The following is a 19,435-nucleotide window of genomic DNA, read 5'->3' as shown; positions in this document are numbered from 1 at the left end:
GCATTTTGTGTCACGATGAGAGATTTTACAGCTTTAGCTTATGAGATTTTTACTAGAACATTACACAGTTGAGAATCAAAATGGTATGGCAAAATTGATGTTAAAAATTTATAATTTGGATTATAATTCAAAATACACGTACTTTATAAAAATATCTATATGGTTACATGCTACTTTATCTATTTGATAACTATGGAAATTTCCAGACTAATTTAATTGAATAGGTTCTGAGAAATGTTTGACACAGTATTCCATACCCTTAGAAAAATGACATAGTATTGAGAAAATCACAAAATATCTTTCCGTTTTTCACACTTTTCTTACTACCTCTCTCTTTTTCGACTGTGTTTTTCGTGCCTTTATAGTCTTAAGAGGGTGAACTTCAATATAGGGAATGAGATTAGCAGAAGGGTAGCGTCCCTTGATTGGACGTCACCCGTAGTCTGTGACGTCACCGGCGGAAAAGTTATTAGAGAGAGAACGTCATATTGGTTGTGCGCATGCGTCTCTCGTCCTCGCGGAAGCGCACAACCAACATGACGTTCTCTCTCTAATAACTTTTCCGCCGGTGACGTCACCGACTATGGGTGACGTCTAATCAAGGGACGCTACTCTTCCGCTAATCTCATTCCCTATTATTATTTCTAAGATAATAAAACATCGTTTTCCACCAAAATCTCAAAACCAATATTTGAAAGATCTTTCAATAATTAAATAAACCCAAACCGCCCCTTTAACGTTTATAATCTGATCGAGAAGATCACGTGATAAGGGAGAGGTCGATTTCATTCATATTATGGTTTGTAAACAACCAACTCTATTTGTCCGAGCTCGTGTGAAGTTGTTTGACAAATTCCATGCTGTGATTGGTCTAAAATCTACCGGTTTCTTATTGATGGAGGTCGGACAATATCGAGTCTTGGCTTGCGGCAAAGTCAAACCGCATTGGGCTCAAGTTTTTCATCAACCGGGATCTAATTTTAGAATGCAATTTTTGCACCTTGTGCTTTTGAATCGTCAAGTGGTATGCCACTCGCTTTCGGATCAGAAGGTTCGCGTCCTAAATGTTAAATGTTGCTTTTGGACAGGGACCCCCTGTAAAGCGCTTTGAGCACGTTTAGTGGATGTTAAGATTTACAAGGGTTCCCTAGCCATCAGCAACAGTTAACCTTTAGAACGAGGCAGGACGCCTGTTAGGCGATATTACAAGAAGAAGAAGAAGAAGAAGAAGAAGAAGAAGAAGAAGAAGAAGAAGAAGAAGAAGAAGAAGAAGAAGAAGAAGAAGAAGAAGAAGAAGAAGAAGACGACGACGACGACGACGGTAATACGGGTTGTTGAGTGTGACTTCCACCTACATTTTATCTCCCGTCACCGTTGACAGCTGCACCAATTCCAAAATATGCAGCGACCGTATGAGAGAACCCTCGACGACCGGAGACGGAGTGATTGGTGACTGACAGGGTGTAAATCACGTGTCCTAGCTGGACACTTGTGGACGGGCGTCTTTGGTCTGACACGTCATAAGTACATCTGTCATTGGGCATTTAGTAAGCAGACCTATATGTGACTTTACATATCTAAATGGTATGACCTCGAAGGGAACAAATTGATTACTGAATGATGCTTAGCACTGTTTCAGAAAAGGCAGATCGTGTGAAAAGCCAATAGACGTCATGGCGCCTCATGGATCTTGATAAAGGTGGGCAGGCAAACTTGATACTACTTGATTTCGAGAAAGCTTTTGATTTAAGTAACAGATAAGCTACTTCTCTACAAGATCCAGAATGTTGGAATAAATGGTCAGACACCGAAATGAATAGAATCATTTCTGAGCGACAATTTGTGGGGCTATGTGGTCTCGTGGTGTGACACTCACTTCGGATCGGAAAGTCCTGGGTTCGGCGCATAGTTGAGTTCTTAGAAATTCCTCTTTACTTACATTCTCTCACCGCACTCAGGTGTAATATGAGTACCTGGCCGTTGACAGCGTTATGTATGTCTGAAAAAAGGTATAATATCGCCTAACAGCGTCGTGTTTTGTTCTACATGTTACGTGTTGCTGTTGGTCTGGGACCCATGTAAAGCGCTTTGAGCACGTTCAGTGGATATTGGTCAATAGAAAAGCTCAAGAGGCTACTACAATGCCCACGAAGAAGGAACCTAGTGGTTAGAATTTAAATTGACGTCAAAACTACGAGACTTGAAATAGGTTTTAAAAAACAAACTCTTTTATTGAGCGGAATCTACTCAAATAAAAAAAAGATCTTTTCTATAGCGCAATATCCACTAAACGTACTCAAAGCGCTTTACAAGGGGTCCCTGACCAACAGCAACACTTAACATGTAGGACGGGACAAAACCTTACGCCTGTTAGGCGATATTATATTTTTTTTCGGACAGAGACAACGCTGATAACGGCCAGGTACTCATTTTACACCTGAGTACGATGAGAGAATGTGAATAAAGAGCCTTTTCCAAGGACTCAACTATGCGCCGAGCGAGGCTCGAACCCATGAACTTCCGATCCGAAAGCGAGTGTCTTACCACTAGACCACATAGCCGCAGTCCTCTTAAAGAGTGGCCACGTGGTCCAGTGGTATACAACTCACTGTCGGACCGGACGGGCCAGAGTGCGAGTCCAGTATAGGTGTATCCTTGGAAAAAGCTTTTTGTTACTCAAATTCATACTATCATTGTACTCAGGTGTAAAATAAGTACCTGTCCGTTAATGGCGTTGTTGCTGTCTCATACTATATAATGTTTAGTGTTGCTGTTTGCTTGAGAGCCATTGTAAAGAGTATGTTTTGTGAAGATCGCGCTCTTTGGATGCTGAGAAAAGAGACAAAAAGTAGTTTTATTACTGTTCAGTCAATCAACGAGTAAACTTTTAATACCCAGGTTCACGCCAATGCAATAGCGTTAAGAGGGGATGTTTAACATATTCTGTTGAGGAATGTTATGGGGTGGGGATGGGGTGGGGGGGGGGATGGGGGGAGGGGCAGGATAAATAAGAGGCTAGAGCATTCGATGAAAACTCAACGACTCGAACAACTAACAATAGTCGGTGTTTCTCTCACAGTTATTTTCGATGCCGTTTTGTCGATGACTACGATGTTACTTGTGTGTATCTGTGTGAGTGTGTCTATGTCAATATTGTATTGTTACAAACGTGTAACCAAATGACATATTGCCACTTTTTTTGAGTACAATAAAGATTTATTATTATTATTAACCTATCACACATCTGCCTGCTTAGCATTATAAAACAATCGTAGTTTCCAAGGGGGATAAAGAAAAGAAAAAGTCACCTGAATTAGATTTGGAAATAAATTATTCGCTCTCAGCATGATCCAAAAAATTGCTCCAAAGTCCTTTTAAAAGGAGGCAAGGAACTAGACTTTCCTTATCAACAAGATTTATTGAGTCAAAGAGGCAAGTGTAGTCCAGGAGCTGGAGCCAAACTTCGTGTGTCTACGAATTTTTCGTAGTACTAGAAAGGTCTGCTAGCATGGAGTAGGCATTGGTATATGGGTCATTATATAATATGGCGGAAAGTGCTTTGTAAAATATTAGAACTTATGTATTTATATACATTAATGATGTTGGTGATAATGATGATGATGATGATGATGATGATGATGATGTTGATGATGATGATAATGATGATGATGATGATGATGATGATGATGATGATGATGATGATGATGATGATGATGATGATGATAATGATGATGATGATGGTGATGATGATGATGATGATGATGATGATGATGATGATGATGATGATGATGATGATGAAGATGATATCACACAAAGCAACCGGTGGAAAGCAAACCATGTACTTCCAGATAAGGTGGCAATGAGGATCTCACTTAGCCACGCAGCTCCCAGAATTAATAACCATTTCTATCACATTGTCCCTCAATTGGTCATCAAAACACTCACTGAAGATCCTATATGACAGGTCGTGCTTGGTAAGACTTTTTCTATTCTCTCTATCTAATGATTTTATGTCTGCTTATTATTTTTTAGATGGAAAACAATACGACGCCTTCATCTCATACAAGGGTTGTCCTCGGGATGAGCGATTCGTCCTTAATCATCTTTACCCAAAATTGGAGAAAGAGCTTGACTTCCGGCTGTGTCTTCACTTCAGAGATTTTCCTCCAGGACACCGTAAGGCTCTGTCATGTGACCAATTGTCTTTCATTAATGGTTTTATGTTGGGGTGAATTTGTTGCTTAAAATTCAACTTAAACATTTCATTCTTAAAGTTAGAGCAACACTAAATGTCTTCGTAAGGCAGAGTGAGTTTTTACTGCGTTAACATTAATAAAAAAACGTAATTCTTTTTACTAATCATTTCTGTTTTAAACTGTACTTCTTTAATCTAGTTCATTATTACATTATACCGTTTTGAGATATCAGGCCACATATATGACTTGTAATGACGGTCTGGTGTAGAAGGTACCATTTGAGTAAGTCGACATCAAAAGGCATACGTTATATTTTCATCAGTCGTAGAAAACAGCAATTTGTTGGGGTTATTTACTCTGTGGTTTGAAGAGGGAAAATGTGTCTTGTTTGCCTTATAGAACAAAACGCTTGGCGCTTTGAACTTATCATTATTTTCTGTTGATTTCAAGGTGTCCAATTAATTGCTTGAGATTGTTAACTCATTTTGGATGTGACTTAGAACCGTTTGGTCCTGATCTTCTCATTTTGGATGCGACTAGGAACCTTTTGGTCCTGATCTCCTCATTTTGGATGACTGCAAAAAAAAAAAAAAAAAAAAAAGAAAAAAAAAAGACATTATTTTTTACTATAACGAATGTCGATGTTAAACAATTGTGCCCTGTAACATCTAACCAGTAATTCGTCCAGTTTTTTTTTAAATGCTAAGAACTATGAGATATTGAGAAGTGGAAACAATAATGAAGAAAAATGAAAAATAAAATAGCTTCAACCCCCCCCCCCCAAAAAAAAAATAAATTTTAAAATACCAAACACGGAACATTTCGGGGTCAAAACCCTTATTCAGCCAACAATCTTTCCAAGAATTTTCTACAGCCGAGAGGACCTAAAAATTTATCTTTTTTGAAGCTGTTATATTCATTGTAATTATTTACTGTTTACCGTCCCAGCTTCTAGTAGCTTAGGATCACTCAGATGAAACAGAATTAAAACATTGGTATGTCAGAGATGCAACTGAGAGCCATATCAGATGGCTCAGTGGCTATAGCGACTGCTCGATGATCTCTCTCTCTCTCCCTCTCTCTCTCTCTCTCTCTCTCTCTCTCTCTCTCTCTCTCTCTCTCTTTCTCAGTCAGGCGAGGGACCTCCGTTTCAGTTGGATCAAAAGATTGTCTCAGATACCTCGATATCTATATTCCCTGTTTTCACTTGGCACTTTTCCATTCCATAGATTTCTCATCATTATTGATACAAGTGCCCTCTTCAAATGTTTTTTCTTCTGAATTTAAATACTGCTAATTTAATGTGTAGACAACATATAAGTCGAGGGATAACTGCACATGGTTTGTCCAAGACATGGGATACATTTTTTAACAAGGACCAAACCCGCCCCCCCCCCAATATCTCCATATCGTGAGATTCCAACTGAACATTTTTTTGTATTTATAACACACCGTATCAGAACGGTCATGTGTCGGGATGTCAGTAATACTGAGTTTGCGCGACGGGGCGCCAACGGGTCCCGTTAGGGATAGACGACGATTGGGACTGTTTGGAAGCTTTAACCCTTTGCCCACTAGTCATTATGACATCCGAAATGCTATCGCCTTATACATCTACGCCAGAATAGAAATAGAGGGTGGAGCCTACCATGATATAACATTTTATGGATCCCTAATTTCATCATATCAGTTCTGTCCACTGACAGGTGGGTGGATATCGCTTTCAAGAACTTATGTCCTTATATGGAATCCTGAGTTTTTGACCAATCAACGGATTGCTCTTTTGATAGCTCGCTTGTCAACATGAGTCAGATCACCCCTTGATTTGTGTAAAGGCATCACAGGCGGTATATGTTGTGTAACTTCAAAGACCACGGTTGACCGAAAGCGATGAATGGAAGCCCTACTGTGGCGTGGAGAACGAGGTCTTGTATGTATAGTTACGTCATATCTCAACGCTCGTGAATTCTTAGTACGGCTGGACTCACAATCAAAACTCGAAATCTGTGTTTTAAACTCTTGAATCAATCGAGTTACATCAGTGCGTTCGTCTCATTGAGAAATGAAAAACGATATATAAATCAAGAACATCGACCGGAAAATAAGGAAATTATCATAAAATTATAAAATTTGAGAAAGCTATTTTCAAAATCAAATATATTACAAAAAAGGTTATTTCTAGACCGATTTTTATGAGACAAAGACAATTTTTTCTCCACTTTTCAAGCTGATTCCAACAATGAGGTTTTCAAATTTATCGCGATAAGATTATTTGTCATTATTTTTTTTAATACCCAATTGACTGCTCAGGAAATGAATACGTAATCCTTGGCGGCTAGCGAGTAGGTGTTAAATTTTGCTTACCCTTTCCCACGCAGACGCACACACACACACACACACACACACACACACACACACACACACAGACTGAACACACAATGTATGTCTTTCACTTCTGGCCAAAGTTGCCTTATTACAACTTAGACTCGAATGATAACAGCGAGTAGGGTGTCAGATTAAACTTCAGTTTTAAAGGTCTAATTCAATTCACACCGTAATAAATCATAATAATGATCATTCTTGATATATTAGAGCATTAAAATATTTAATTCACATTACTATAAATATATTTTAAATATATGTATTTTGTAATTATTTTAGCGACGATACGAACCCCTTTTAATCGTCGAGCCGAACGATAGGATGCTAGACGACGATAAGTCGGTGTGTGTGTGTGTGTGTGTGTGTGTGTGTGTGTGTGTGTGTGTGTGCGTCTACGTGGGAAAGGGTAAGCAAAATTATAACACCTACTCGCTAGCCGCCAAGGATTACGTATTCATTTCCTGAGCAGTCAATTGGGTCTTAAAAAAATAATGACAAATAATCTTATCGCGATAAATTTGAAAACCTCATTGTTGGAATCAGCTTGAAAAGTGGAGAAAAATTGTCTTTGTCTCATAAAAATCGGTCTAGAAATAGCCTTTTTTGTAATAGATTTGATTTTGAAAACAGCTTTCTCAAATTTTATAATTTTATGATAATTTCCTTGTTTTCCGGTCGATGTTCTTGATTTATATATCGTTTTTCATTTCTCAATGAGACGAACGCACTGATGTAACTCGATTGATTCAAGAGTTTAAAACACATATTTCGTGTTTTGATTGTGAGTCCAGCCGTACTAAGAATTCACGAGCGTTGAGATATGACGTAACTATACATACAAGACCTCGTTCTCCACGCCACAGTAGGGCTTCCATTCATCGCTTTCGGTCAATCGTGGTCTTTGAAGTTACACAACATATACCGCCTGTGATGCCTGTTCATAAATCAATGGTTGAGCTGACTCATTTTGACAAGCGAGCTATCAAAAGAGCAATCGTTGATTGGTCAAAAACTCAGAATTTCATATAAGGACACAAGTTCTGGAAAGCGATATCCACCCACCTGTCAGTGGACAGAACTGATATGACGAAATTAGGGCTCCATAAAATGTTATATCATGGTAGGCTCCACCCTCTATTTCTGTTCTGGCGTAGATGTAGAAGGCGATAGCATTTCGGATGTCATAATGACTAGTGGGCAAAGGGTTAAAGCTTCCAAACAATCCCAATCGTCGCCTATCTCTAATCGGCCCCGTTAGCGCCCTGATGCGCAATCTGTCTAATATTACAGTATTGATGTCTTTCAGAACCATTCGACCCATGGAACCAGAGTTTAACCCGGTTTCTATAGCGTGAAATGAACAATAGCTAGTCTATCGCAAAGTACTTTCCGCCAGATCTAAAAGTCCAAGCTAGCCAATCACTGCAGGGTGGACAAGTGGGTGGGGGTGGGGGCGGGGAGTCAGCAAAAAAGCCCGACTGCACCCGGAATTGATCTCTGTCCCTTTGCGTGAGAAGCGAATCCTCTACCTCCTCTACCACCTGTGCTATTGGGTAGCCCGGTCGTGAGAAGCGAATGCTCTACCTCCTCTACCACCTGTGCTATTGGGTAGCCCGGTCGTGAGAAGCGAATGCTCTACCTCCTCTACCACCTGTTCTATTGGGTAGCCCGGTCGTGAGAAGCGAATGCTCTACCTCCTCTACCACCTGTACTATTGGGTAGCCCGGTCGTGAGAAGCGAATGCTCTACTTCCTCTACCACCTGTGCTATTGGGTAGCCTGGTCGGATTGAACATAAGCTGAAAAGTGTATTTGGAATAAAACGATAAGCAACTATGGACTGTCTGTTTTTCCAACGTGAGAAAGTCTATATATACTCGCACTATATATGTACTTGCAAGCTCGTTGTGTTATTTGGCACGATAAAACTAACTCGTTTAATAAATACAAAGAGGAAAAAAAAATCGTATATTCTCCACCATAAGCAATTAAAATCAACCTCAAGTTCCATATGTGTGGCTATCAACTGGGGGGAGCAGCGTGGCTCAGATGTACGGTCTTTGCTTCGTACCCGAAAGGTACAAAGTTCGATCATCCGCCGCTGCTCAGTTTGCGTCAGTGAACTGCGGCCGACGCCTTGGTTATTCCAGTATTCCTTTGGAATAGACCTTTGAGACAAATAAAGGGGATTTTTTTTTTTTTTATTATATTTTTTTTACCCAGGACCTTGTCAACCCCGACTCAATACCGTCTTGTAACGGTGGCTCACATTTGGTTCTCCTACGTACACATATTCGCAGGTCTGATAAGCGAACGCAATTATGAACCTGATTTGACATTGTTGTTATGGACGATTGTTTGAGGAAACAACAATGAGGCCTTAACAATTTGGATTATCAGACCTTGAAATAAGTAAACGTCGGGAACAACACAATATAATACCGTTCGGAGAATGTGTGTCACAATTTCAACCGTCAGCAATGTTTGATTCTATAACTGAATGAAAACAATTATGTAATACGTGACCATGATTTTATGTCGAAATAGAACTGATAAATAGACAATAGGGTAGATAACTTGTGACGTCATACATTCTACTCTTCCGGTTCCAAACTCAATGGAAGTGTGAAAATAACAGCAGCCCCCCCCCCCCGGAGGGCTAACAATAGGTTATATATTGAATCATAAAGTTGTATAACTATTTAAATTGCTGTATGTATTGGCAGATTAAGGATTATGGGACGTTAAAGGGCGGGATGGGTGATCTTTATTGACGACCAGCATATATTTAGACGGGAAAATAAGATACAATCCCTCTGAAATCAGAAGATTTTTCCACAAGGTATGTATTCAGTCCTCAGGAAGAGTGGGTTTACACTTCCAATGAGAATGGAACCAGTATTTTGAGACAACACTTTTGTTCTCTTTTGAGAATAAAGTCAAAAAAATCAGTACGGCTATGTGGTTTAGTGGTATGACACGCCTTCGGATCAGAAGGTCCTGGGTTCAAGACCCAAACTGAACAGTACATAGTTGAGTCCTTGGGAAAGGATTTTTAATCACATTCTCTCGCAGAATTAGGTTGTCAAATGAGTATCCGGCGTTAACAGCATTGTCTCTGTTGGAAACATGCAACATCGGATGGATGGATAGATTGATGGATGGATGTATGGATGGATAGATGGATGGATTGATGTATGGATGGATGGATGTTTGGATGGATAGATGTATGGATGGATTAATGGATGGATGGATGGATTGATGTATGGATGGATGGATAGATGGATGGATTGATGTATGGATGGATGGATAGATGGATGGATTGATGTATGGATTGATGGATAGATGGATGGATAGATGGATGGATTGATGAATGGATTGATGAATGGATTGATGGATGGATTGATGGATGGATTGATGTATGGATGGATGGATATATGGATGGATTGATGTATGGATGGATGGATAGATGGATGGATAGATGGATGGATAGATGGATAGATTGATGGATGGATGGATTGATGGATGGATGGATTGATGGATGGATTGATGGATTGATGGATGGATAGATGGATGGATTGATGGATGGATTGATGGATGGATATACGAAGGAATGGATGGATGGATTGATGGATGGATATACGAAGGAATGGATGGATGGATTGATGGATGGATTGATGGATGGATTGATGGATGGATTGATGGATGGATTGATGGATGGATATACGAAGGAATGGATGGATGGATTGATGGATGGATTGATGGATGGATAGATGGATGGAATGATGGATGGATATACGAAGGAATGGATGGATGGATTGATGAATGGATTGATGGATGGATCTATGGATGGATATATGGATGTATGTATGGATGGATGTATGGATGGATGTATGGATTGATGGATGGATGGATTGATAGTTTAATAGATAGTAGGGTATCTGTATGGATATACGCAGGAATGTATGTATGGATAGATGGATGGGTGACTATATATGTATTTATACATTCATCTTTTGTTGTTTTGTTTTTACGGGACACAAGGTTAATATTGTGGAATCACTCAAGCCAGAAGCGTTAAGAGATTAAATGTGAAATAACAAGATATTACTGAGTATAAGTGAGAGCATATACAAATATATCGCAACAACATAGTAAGTAGAAGGACAATATAATATAACTCAAATATGGAAAGTAAGGAACAAAGAGTGCATCCTTCTCTAGGGCATGCCACTCTGAAATTTGTAAGCACAAATAATATCTTAAACAGTGGAATTAATGAATAATAACTAATTAAGCTGTAACTAAAATCAATTAGCTAATAACAAAGGGGAGCAACTCTTTCCTCGAGTAACTCGTTGTACAAGTCCATAACACTCTTTATATTCAATTTGTGCACATTCCTAGTTATATGCACATATGCATTAAGTCATCATCATCATCATAGTCACCAACACCACCAGCATCACCAACACCACCAGCATCACCGACACCACCAGCATCACTAACAACACCAACATCACCAACACCATCACCAACATCACCAGTATCACCAACAACACCACCAGCATCACCAACAACACCACCAGCATCACCAACAACACCACCAGCATCACCAACAACACCAGCATCACCAACAACACCAGCATCACCAACAACACCAGCATCACCAACAACACCAGCATCACCAACAACATCAGCATCACCAACAACACCAGCATAACCAACAACCCCACCAGCATCACCAACAACACCAGCATCACCAACAACACCAGCATCACCAACAACACCAGCATCACCAACAACAACACCAGCATCACCAAGAACACCACCAGCATAACCAACAAAACCAGCATCACCAACAACACCAGCATCACCAACAACACCAGCATAACCAACAACACCACCAGCATCACCAACAACACCAGTATCACCAACAACACCAGTATCACCAACAACACCAGCATCACCAACAACACCAGCATCACCAAAAACACCACCAGCATCACCAACAACACCAGCATCACCAACAACACCAGCATCACCAACAACACCAGCATCACCAACAACACCACCAGCATCACCAACAACACCACCAGCATCACCAACAACACCAGCATCACCAACAACACCAGCATCACCAACAACACCAGCATAACCAACAACACCAGCATCACCAACAACAACACCATCACCAACAACACCAGCATCACCAACAACACCAGTATCACCAACACCACCAGCATCACCAACACCACCAGCATCACCAACACCACCAGCATCACCAACACCACCAGCATCACCAACAACACCAGCATCACCAACAACACCAGCATCACCAAGAACCACCAGCATCACCAACAACACCAGCATCACCAACAAAACCACCAGCATCACCAACAACACCAGCATCACCAACAACACCAGCATCGCCAACAACACCAGCATCACCAACACCAGCATCACCAACAACACCAGCATCACCAACAACACCAGCATCACCAACAACCACCAGCATCACCAACAACACCAGCATCACCAACAACACCAGCATCACCAACAACACCAGCATCACCAACACCAGCATCACCAACAACACCAGCATCACTAACAACACCAGCATCACCAACACCAGCATCACCAACAACACCAGCATCACCAATAACACCAGCATCACCAACAACACCAGCATCACCAACAACAACCACCATCACCAACAACACCAGCATCACCAACAACACCAGCATCACCAACAACACCAGCATCACCAACAACACCAGTATCACCAACAATACCAGCATCTTCATCATATGTTTTCATTGCAAACCCAACATCCCTATAATGATATATCTTGACGACGACCGCAGTTCATAATGAATCATTTCTTTTATCCACTAGCCATTGCCAACAACATCATCTACGCCATCGAGAACAGTCGAAGAACCATCATGATTCTGTCTCCAGCCTACGTCATGTCTGAATGGTGTCGACTCGAGTACCAGAAGGCACAACACGAAATGCTTCGACTCCGACACAGGCTCATTCCCGTCGTTTTGGAAGACATCGGAGACGTCCCGAATGTCGATCGAAATCTCAAGACGATTCTAGAGACAATTACTTACATAAAATGGCCGGGTGAGATGGAGAGCACGTTTAGTAAACGTTCATCGCATTTCTGGAAATTGTTAGAATTATCTATGCCCAAAAAGAAGATGGATTGTAGTCGTTCTATCGCTGCCTCGGACAAGACTCTCACAAAATCTTCTGTCACCGATTGTTCACGCAGTTACTTTAGTCACCTTGTCGATTCGTTTTCTTCACACACCATGGATGACAAGGGGTCCTTCAATTTATCCAACTTTTTCAAAGGGAATCAATCGACATTCTACGACAATCACCTCGCTAGACACCCAGTTGAAATTAACTCTTCTCTCGCTTTAAATGAGACTTTTACAGGTTCGGTTCCCAGGGGGATTTTGGTATCCCCGCCGTATCTGAATGAGAGGCATTCGACATCTGTGGGGACCTCCGACTGTTTTTATGATGACGTCGATGTTTTGCAAACAGATGAGACAACTGATTACACATAAGTGATTCTACGGTGCTAGTAGCTGTGGGCTGTAAAAAGTACTAAACAAAAATGAATGGAAGAGCTTCAATAACGAACAAAACGGAACGTTTCGGGCTCAAATCTCGTCTTCAGCCAACCCTAAAACAAAATAAAAACATAAATACATAACTAAAAAACTATTATGCCATTTGTCTGGTAAGGCATTTATATCATCAATTATTTATCACTGGACTCTGTTTGAATATTTGGTGCTGATTCTATGCTAAAGGAATGTAGATACAAGGTGTAAAATCCTCGCCAATAATCGAATTCAGAAATTAGAGCAGGCACCGATTAAAGATAAAGATCTGAACAAGTGTGAATGAAAGGTGCCAGGCAAAGCAAGAAAGAAAAATACAACAATAAAACCATCCCAAAAATTCAGTCGACCTGGACAGGTTCAGTCGAGGTAGACTGATTTTTTGGGGATGGTTTATTTTTCTTGTATTTTTCTTTCTTGCTTTGTCTGGTACATTTCATTCACACTTGTTCAGATCTTTAGCAATAATCTAAGAATGTTATGAGAATATCTTAGGGTGAATTCTGTCTTAAACTACTGAGTACCTCAGGGAGCAGTCACAGGACCCTTTGTTATTATTTTCACCCTATTTATTCAGTTACTCTATAAGACATAAATCACAACTTTTATAATGAGGACGCAGAACAATATAAACTATAGCACAAAGTGTTACTAAGCTGCTTGAAGCTGTGGACTGTAAAACGTCATAAACAAAAAATGAATATAACAGCTTAAAAAAAGAACAAAAATACCAAACATGGAACGTTTCGGCCTCAAAACCCTGTCTTCAGCCAATAACAAAAAAAAAACAAAAAAAAAAAAAAACAAAAACAAAAACCAGAAAAAACCCCAACAAAAAACAAAAAACAAAAATAATAAAGACATAAATTCATTACTAAATTAAGTAAACTACATGACGAAAACAAAAAATGAATAAAAAAAAAACAACAAAAAAAAAAACAAAAAACAAAAAACAAACAAACCAAAAAACCAAAACTCTGCCCCCAAAAAACGAGAAACAAGTAGCATTCGATATGTAACTAAATAATTCCAAATTGAGAACTCAATTTTTCTTTTTGACGCTGTTACATTCATTTTTGTTTAAAACTATAACAACTAAATTGGGTTTGAATGAAAAGTTCTTGTTGTTGCTTTTGGATCAACATTCATCTGATCGTTGCAAAGTTGATTTTCATTGGAAAATTCTCTTGATATAATATTGGAAATACATACTCTATTCATGTATGAGTGAAATTGGCAATTGCTAAAAAATAAATCTTCGATTAATTACCTAACTATATTTAGGTGTAAAATAAGTAACTGATTTCTTTTTATTAGGTGTCATGTTTTGTAAAATGTTATATTTGATTGCTGTTTCCATTTGACCCTTTGTGTTGAGTAGAGAAAGACGAATTTTTGTGCAGTATGTGGTCTAGTGGTATAACACGACTTTTTGATAGGAAAGCCATGCGTTCGAGCATCACTCAGCGCATAGTCGAGTCATTGGTAGAGGCTCTTTACTCACAGTCTCTCACTGTACCCAGGTGGAAAATGAGTTCTTGACTCTTAACAGCGGTGTCTCTGTCGGAAAAAATGTAATATCGCCTCATAGGCGTCATGTCTCGTTCTACATGTTTCGTGTTTCTGTTGACCAGGGGTCCCCTGTAAGGTGCTTTGAGCACGTTTAATAGATATTGCGCTATATAAAATCTCAAGATTTTTTCTTTATAAAAAGGCTCAGAAGACTTCAAGTTATAGAAGTAACGATTTGGATGGACAGAAATAACTACAGTTGTGGATGGATTTTGTCGCTTAGCAAATGGCAAATAACATACGTATATATATAGAAATAACGTATATATAAAAAATAAAGAAAAAAAACAAACACGATGAAATAACAGTGCTCAACTTTTTGAATAAAGGACAACATCTCGACACCAGAACATTACAGGAAGTATGAAACAACAACACAACGATCACACACACTTATCGTTGATTGTCCCAGTGACGAGAAACAGATCTGTAGGAGTTTTAATAATTATACTTAAAATGTTTGTATATATATATATATATATATATATATATATATATATATATAATATATATATATATATATGTATATATATATATTGATATATAAAGAGTGGCTTTCCAAGACTCCCAAAATTCCCTTTTCCCATATTACATTGAGCTAATGAGGATTATATCCCATAAAATGTCTCATTGAGTCTATTATTTTATCATATTTCAACCTCAAATTCACAGAAATCTAGAGTAATTCTTGTGTCAATTGGTGCTTAAAATAAATTTACATTTCAATTTATATCATGGTTGGAAAATCTCAAAAAGTAGAAAAATCAACTGACCGAGAGTTGGAATCCAGTCTACATATGAATGTAAATAAATAAAAAAACGAACATGTACTTTTGACTGGCGCATTTCCTCCTTTGACCAGTTCGCGGGGAAAACTAGTCCTGTAAATATCGACCGATTAAGATAACCTTCACATTGGCAAAAGCTCTCAAACCTGGGACTTACGAAGGGTCGTTTTAATCTATCGATATTTAAAGAACGAGTTTTCTCGCTCACATTTTAAATAGGTACGTGTTTTAAAAAACAGAATAGGCAAAGTGCAGCTATGTGGTCTAGTGGTATGACACTCGCTTTCGGATCGGAAGGTCCTGGGTTCGAGCCTCGCTCGGCACATAGTTTAGTCCTTGGAAAAGGCTTTTTACTCACCTTCTCTCACCGTACTCAGGTGTAAAGTGAGTAACTGGCCGTTAACACCGTTTTCTTTATCGAAAAAAGTTTGTAATATCGCCTAACAAACGTCATGTCTAATTCTACATCTTACGTGTTGCTGTTGGCTTGGGACCCTTTGTAAAAGCGATTTGAGTACGTTTACTAGATATTGAGGTGTATATATATATTATATATATTATATATATATATATATATATATATATATATATATATATATATATATATATATATATATATATATATATATATATATAGCTCAGGGCGGTTGTGTAGAAGACAATTTGTAAATAAGTGACTCGACGGATCAGCGATATGGTGTCCAGTTTTCTTATGAAACTCAAGCCATGCTAAATGTGGTCAGTAGCCGAATGGGTGATAGTGCACAATATTGGTCCCGACATAGTGTCCTTGACTCATCTCCACATCTTATCCTACTTGACACACGGGGACGAAAACAGTTGCGTTGCTCCATTGTTATTTTTGACAATATTAAAGTATGAGATTAGATGTAAGACAAAGATCTGAACGAGTGTGTAGGAAAGGTGCCGGACAATGAAAGAAATATTAAAGTATGAGATTAGATGTAAGACAAAGATCTGAACGAGTGTGTAGGAAAGGTGCCGGACAATGAAAGAAATATTAAAGTATGAGATTAGATGTAAGACAAAGATCTGAACGAGTGTGTAGGAAAGGTGCCGGACAAGAAAGAAATATTAAAGTATGAGATTAGATGTAAGACAAAGATCTGAACGTGTGTGTAGGAAAGGTGCCGGACAAGGAAAGAAATATTAAAGTATAAGATTAGATGTAAGACAAAGATCTGAACGAGTGTGTAGGAAAGGTGCCGGACAATGAAAGAAATATTAAAGTATGAGAATAGATGTGAGACAAAGATCTGAACGAGTGTGTAGGAAAGGTGCCGGACAATGAAAGAAATATTAAAGTATGAGATTAGATGTAAGACAAAGATCTGAACGAGTGTGTAGGAAAGGTGCCGGACAAGGAAAGAAATATTTGATGTTTTCCAAAAGTAAATGGAGCTACTCAAATATTTTCGTCCTTACGTGTTCAGTGTTTGTGTTGTGTGATACAAGCGAGGGTTCACAGCGTAAAATGCGTACCCTAGGCAAGTACACAGAAATTAAAATGATCCCAACTGTCGAAAACCTCTGTGCAAGTCTTACCGGTAATCAGAAGGTCCGAGGTTCGATCCCCAGTCGAGGAAGACTGATTATTGGAATGTTTTTTTCCCTTGTATTTTTCTTTTTTGCATTGCCTGGCACCTTTGCTACACACTCAGATTACTATTATGTGAGAAGGGGACTACAAGGTGCGATGCCACTCACACGATTAACAAGTATATTTTTACCCATCAAAACATGGAATTTGTGACACACCTTCACTTGTACTCGGACAACCATGGTTGGTTGTTTATAAACAATAACGTGAATGAACTAGACCTCTGTCTGATCATTCTTATTGTTTTTATTTCGCCAAATGGGAGCCTAGTTATATATATCTGTGTGTGTGTGTGTGTATATCGGATGGTCCTTAAAAAAAAACCAAAAAAAAAAAGCAAAACAAAAAACCAAAAGAACAACAACGTGCCGCTCTTTGTCGGGTTGTAACTCTAACACTCTTCAGTGATTTTCTTCTAAATTCCAAACCCAAAATTATACGTAGACTGCCAAAATTTCATGAATATGAATTGAGAATTTAAAAATACAGTCATTTTCCCTAACCATGTTCAGAAATCCAATATCAGAGAGAAATGACGCAACATTACAGAGAGTAAAATGGCGATGTTTCAACTTTGGTTGATATTTTTAACCGTGTTCAGAAATCCAATATCAGAGATAAATGACACGACATTACAGAGAGTAAAATGGCGATGTTTCAACTTTTGTTGATATTTTTAACCGTGTTCAGAAATCCAATATCAGAGATAAATGACGCAACATTACAGAGAGTAAAATGGCGATGTCTACTGTGATTTACCGTTCAAATCCATATCAGAGATGACGCACTTACAAAAAATGGCGAGGTTTCAACTTTTGTTGATATTTTTAACCGTGTTCAGAAATCCAATATCAGAGAGAAATGACACGACATTACAGAGAGTAAAATGGCGATGATGTTAATATTTTTGTTGTTATTTTTAGCAAACATTAATTATGTCATCTTAAACATTATTTTCATCATAGTTCTTCTCATCATATAAGAAATCGTCTATGTAGCACACACTCACATACCTATTTTGGTCCAACGATTACAAAGTTAACACTTGAAGTGATCAGTAGGATAACCGTCCTCTTTAATGACCCAACGCAATCTCCTTTTCCAGCTTGAAATACACTTCCGAATTTCCTCAATGGTCATCTTCTCCCTTCATAAAATAAATCCTTCTCCCACGTTTTCTTCTGTGAATGCAGATCTTTATCCACTGCAAACCTTCTCGGTCAAATAATTCCAAATTGTGCAGTACATGGATTCAGGCCGGGTGATTGAGGCTGTAGGTTGTCTTTCTCTATGAAATAAATATTCTAACTTCGAAGAAAAGCCTGTATATGATGTAGCACCATCGTTGAAAAATGAAATCCTTCCTGGATAAAGGTGTTCACAAATGATTGTTTCCCGATAGTTTTCTGTAATCATCAGTAGTGATCTCAGTCTTTGTTTTGTCAATGAACTCTATTTGGGGTCTTGCGATGCCATGACATATTAGCTGAAACCATTATTTTCTTTAAAAAGGGATTTAGTTCATGATATAGCCTGTTGATTGGTGCTTTTTTCTTTCCACCGTTATGACTATTTCTATGCACTTCTAACGTAAATTCATTTTCGTCAGTGAAAATCGTTTTAACGTCATCCACAGAAAACCCATTGAGTAGCTTCCTTGCTGTATGTCTTCGTTTATTCAACACACTGGTATGCTATCTTCATGTTCTTATCCTCTCAAATGCTTTGGAATTCAATTCTTGTCATATGATCTTGAAATTTCCCACGCATCGCAAAAAGTGTCTTTAAAGAATTAAAACGCCAAATACCAGAATCATTTATTGCATCTTTTCGACGATATCCATATTTTTACGTGGTGTTACAAGAGTGTAAATATATCATTCTAAAAATTACTCATTTTAATATTTGTATTTAAATATTATATATATATATATATATATATATATATATATAATATAGGGAATGAGATTAGCGGAAGAGTAGCGTCCCTTGATTGGACGTCACCCATAGTCTGTGACGTCACCGACGGAAAAGTTATTAGAGAGAGAGAACGTCATGTTGGTTGTGCGCATGCGCCTCTCGTCGTCGCTACCGGTGAAAGCGGCTAGAGACACTTCAAAACCAAATTGACGTACTCTCTGTAAGGTGACGTCCAATCAAGGGACGCTACTCTTCCGCTTATCTCATTCCCTCTATATATAATATATATATATATATATATATATAT

At 38.6% G+C, this 19,435-nt stretch overlaps 1 protein-coding gene across 1 annotated transcript in view; it reads left to right on the top strand.

Moving 5' to 3' along the window:
• Positions 1-14,489, top strand: part of LOC144970264 (uncharacterized) — a 36,477-nt gene extending 21,988 nt beyond the window's left edge. Inside the window, exons 5-6 of the mRNA XM_078909721.1 lie at positions 4,033-4,176; positions 12,476-14,489. Of these exons, the coding sequence (XP_078765847.1) occupies positions 4,033-4,176; positions 12,476-13,167 (836 nt within the window). The 3' untranslated portion in view covers positions 13,168-14,489. The remainder of the gene's footprint in view (positions 1-4,032; positions 4,177-12,475) is intronic.
• Positions 14,490-19,435: the final 4,946 nt, after the last annotated feature.

This window comes from Berghia stephanieae, chromosome 1, assembly GCF_034508935.2.
Source record: "Berghia stephanieae isolate SIO BIC M18660-M18661 chromosome 1, UCSD_Bste_1.3, whole genome shotgun sequence".
Classification (NCBI taxonomy): domain Eukaryota; kingdom Metazoa; phylum Mollusca; class Gastropoda; order Nudibranchia; family Aeolidiidae; genus Berghia; species Berghia stephanieae.
This window is presented reverse-complemented; position numbering and strand designations above follow the sequence as displayed.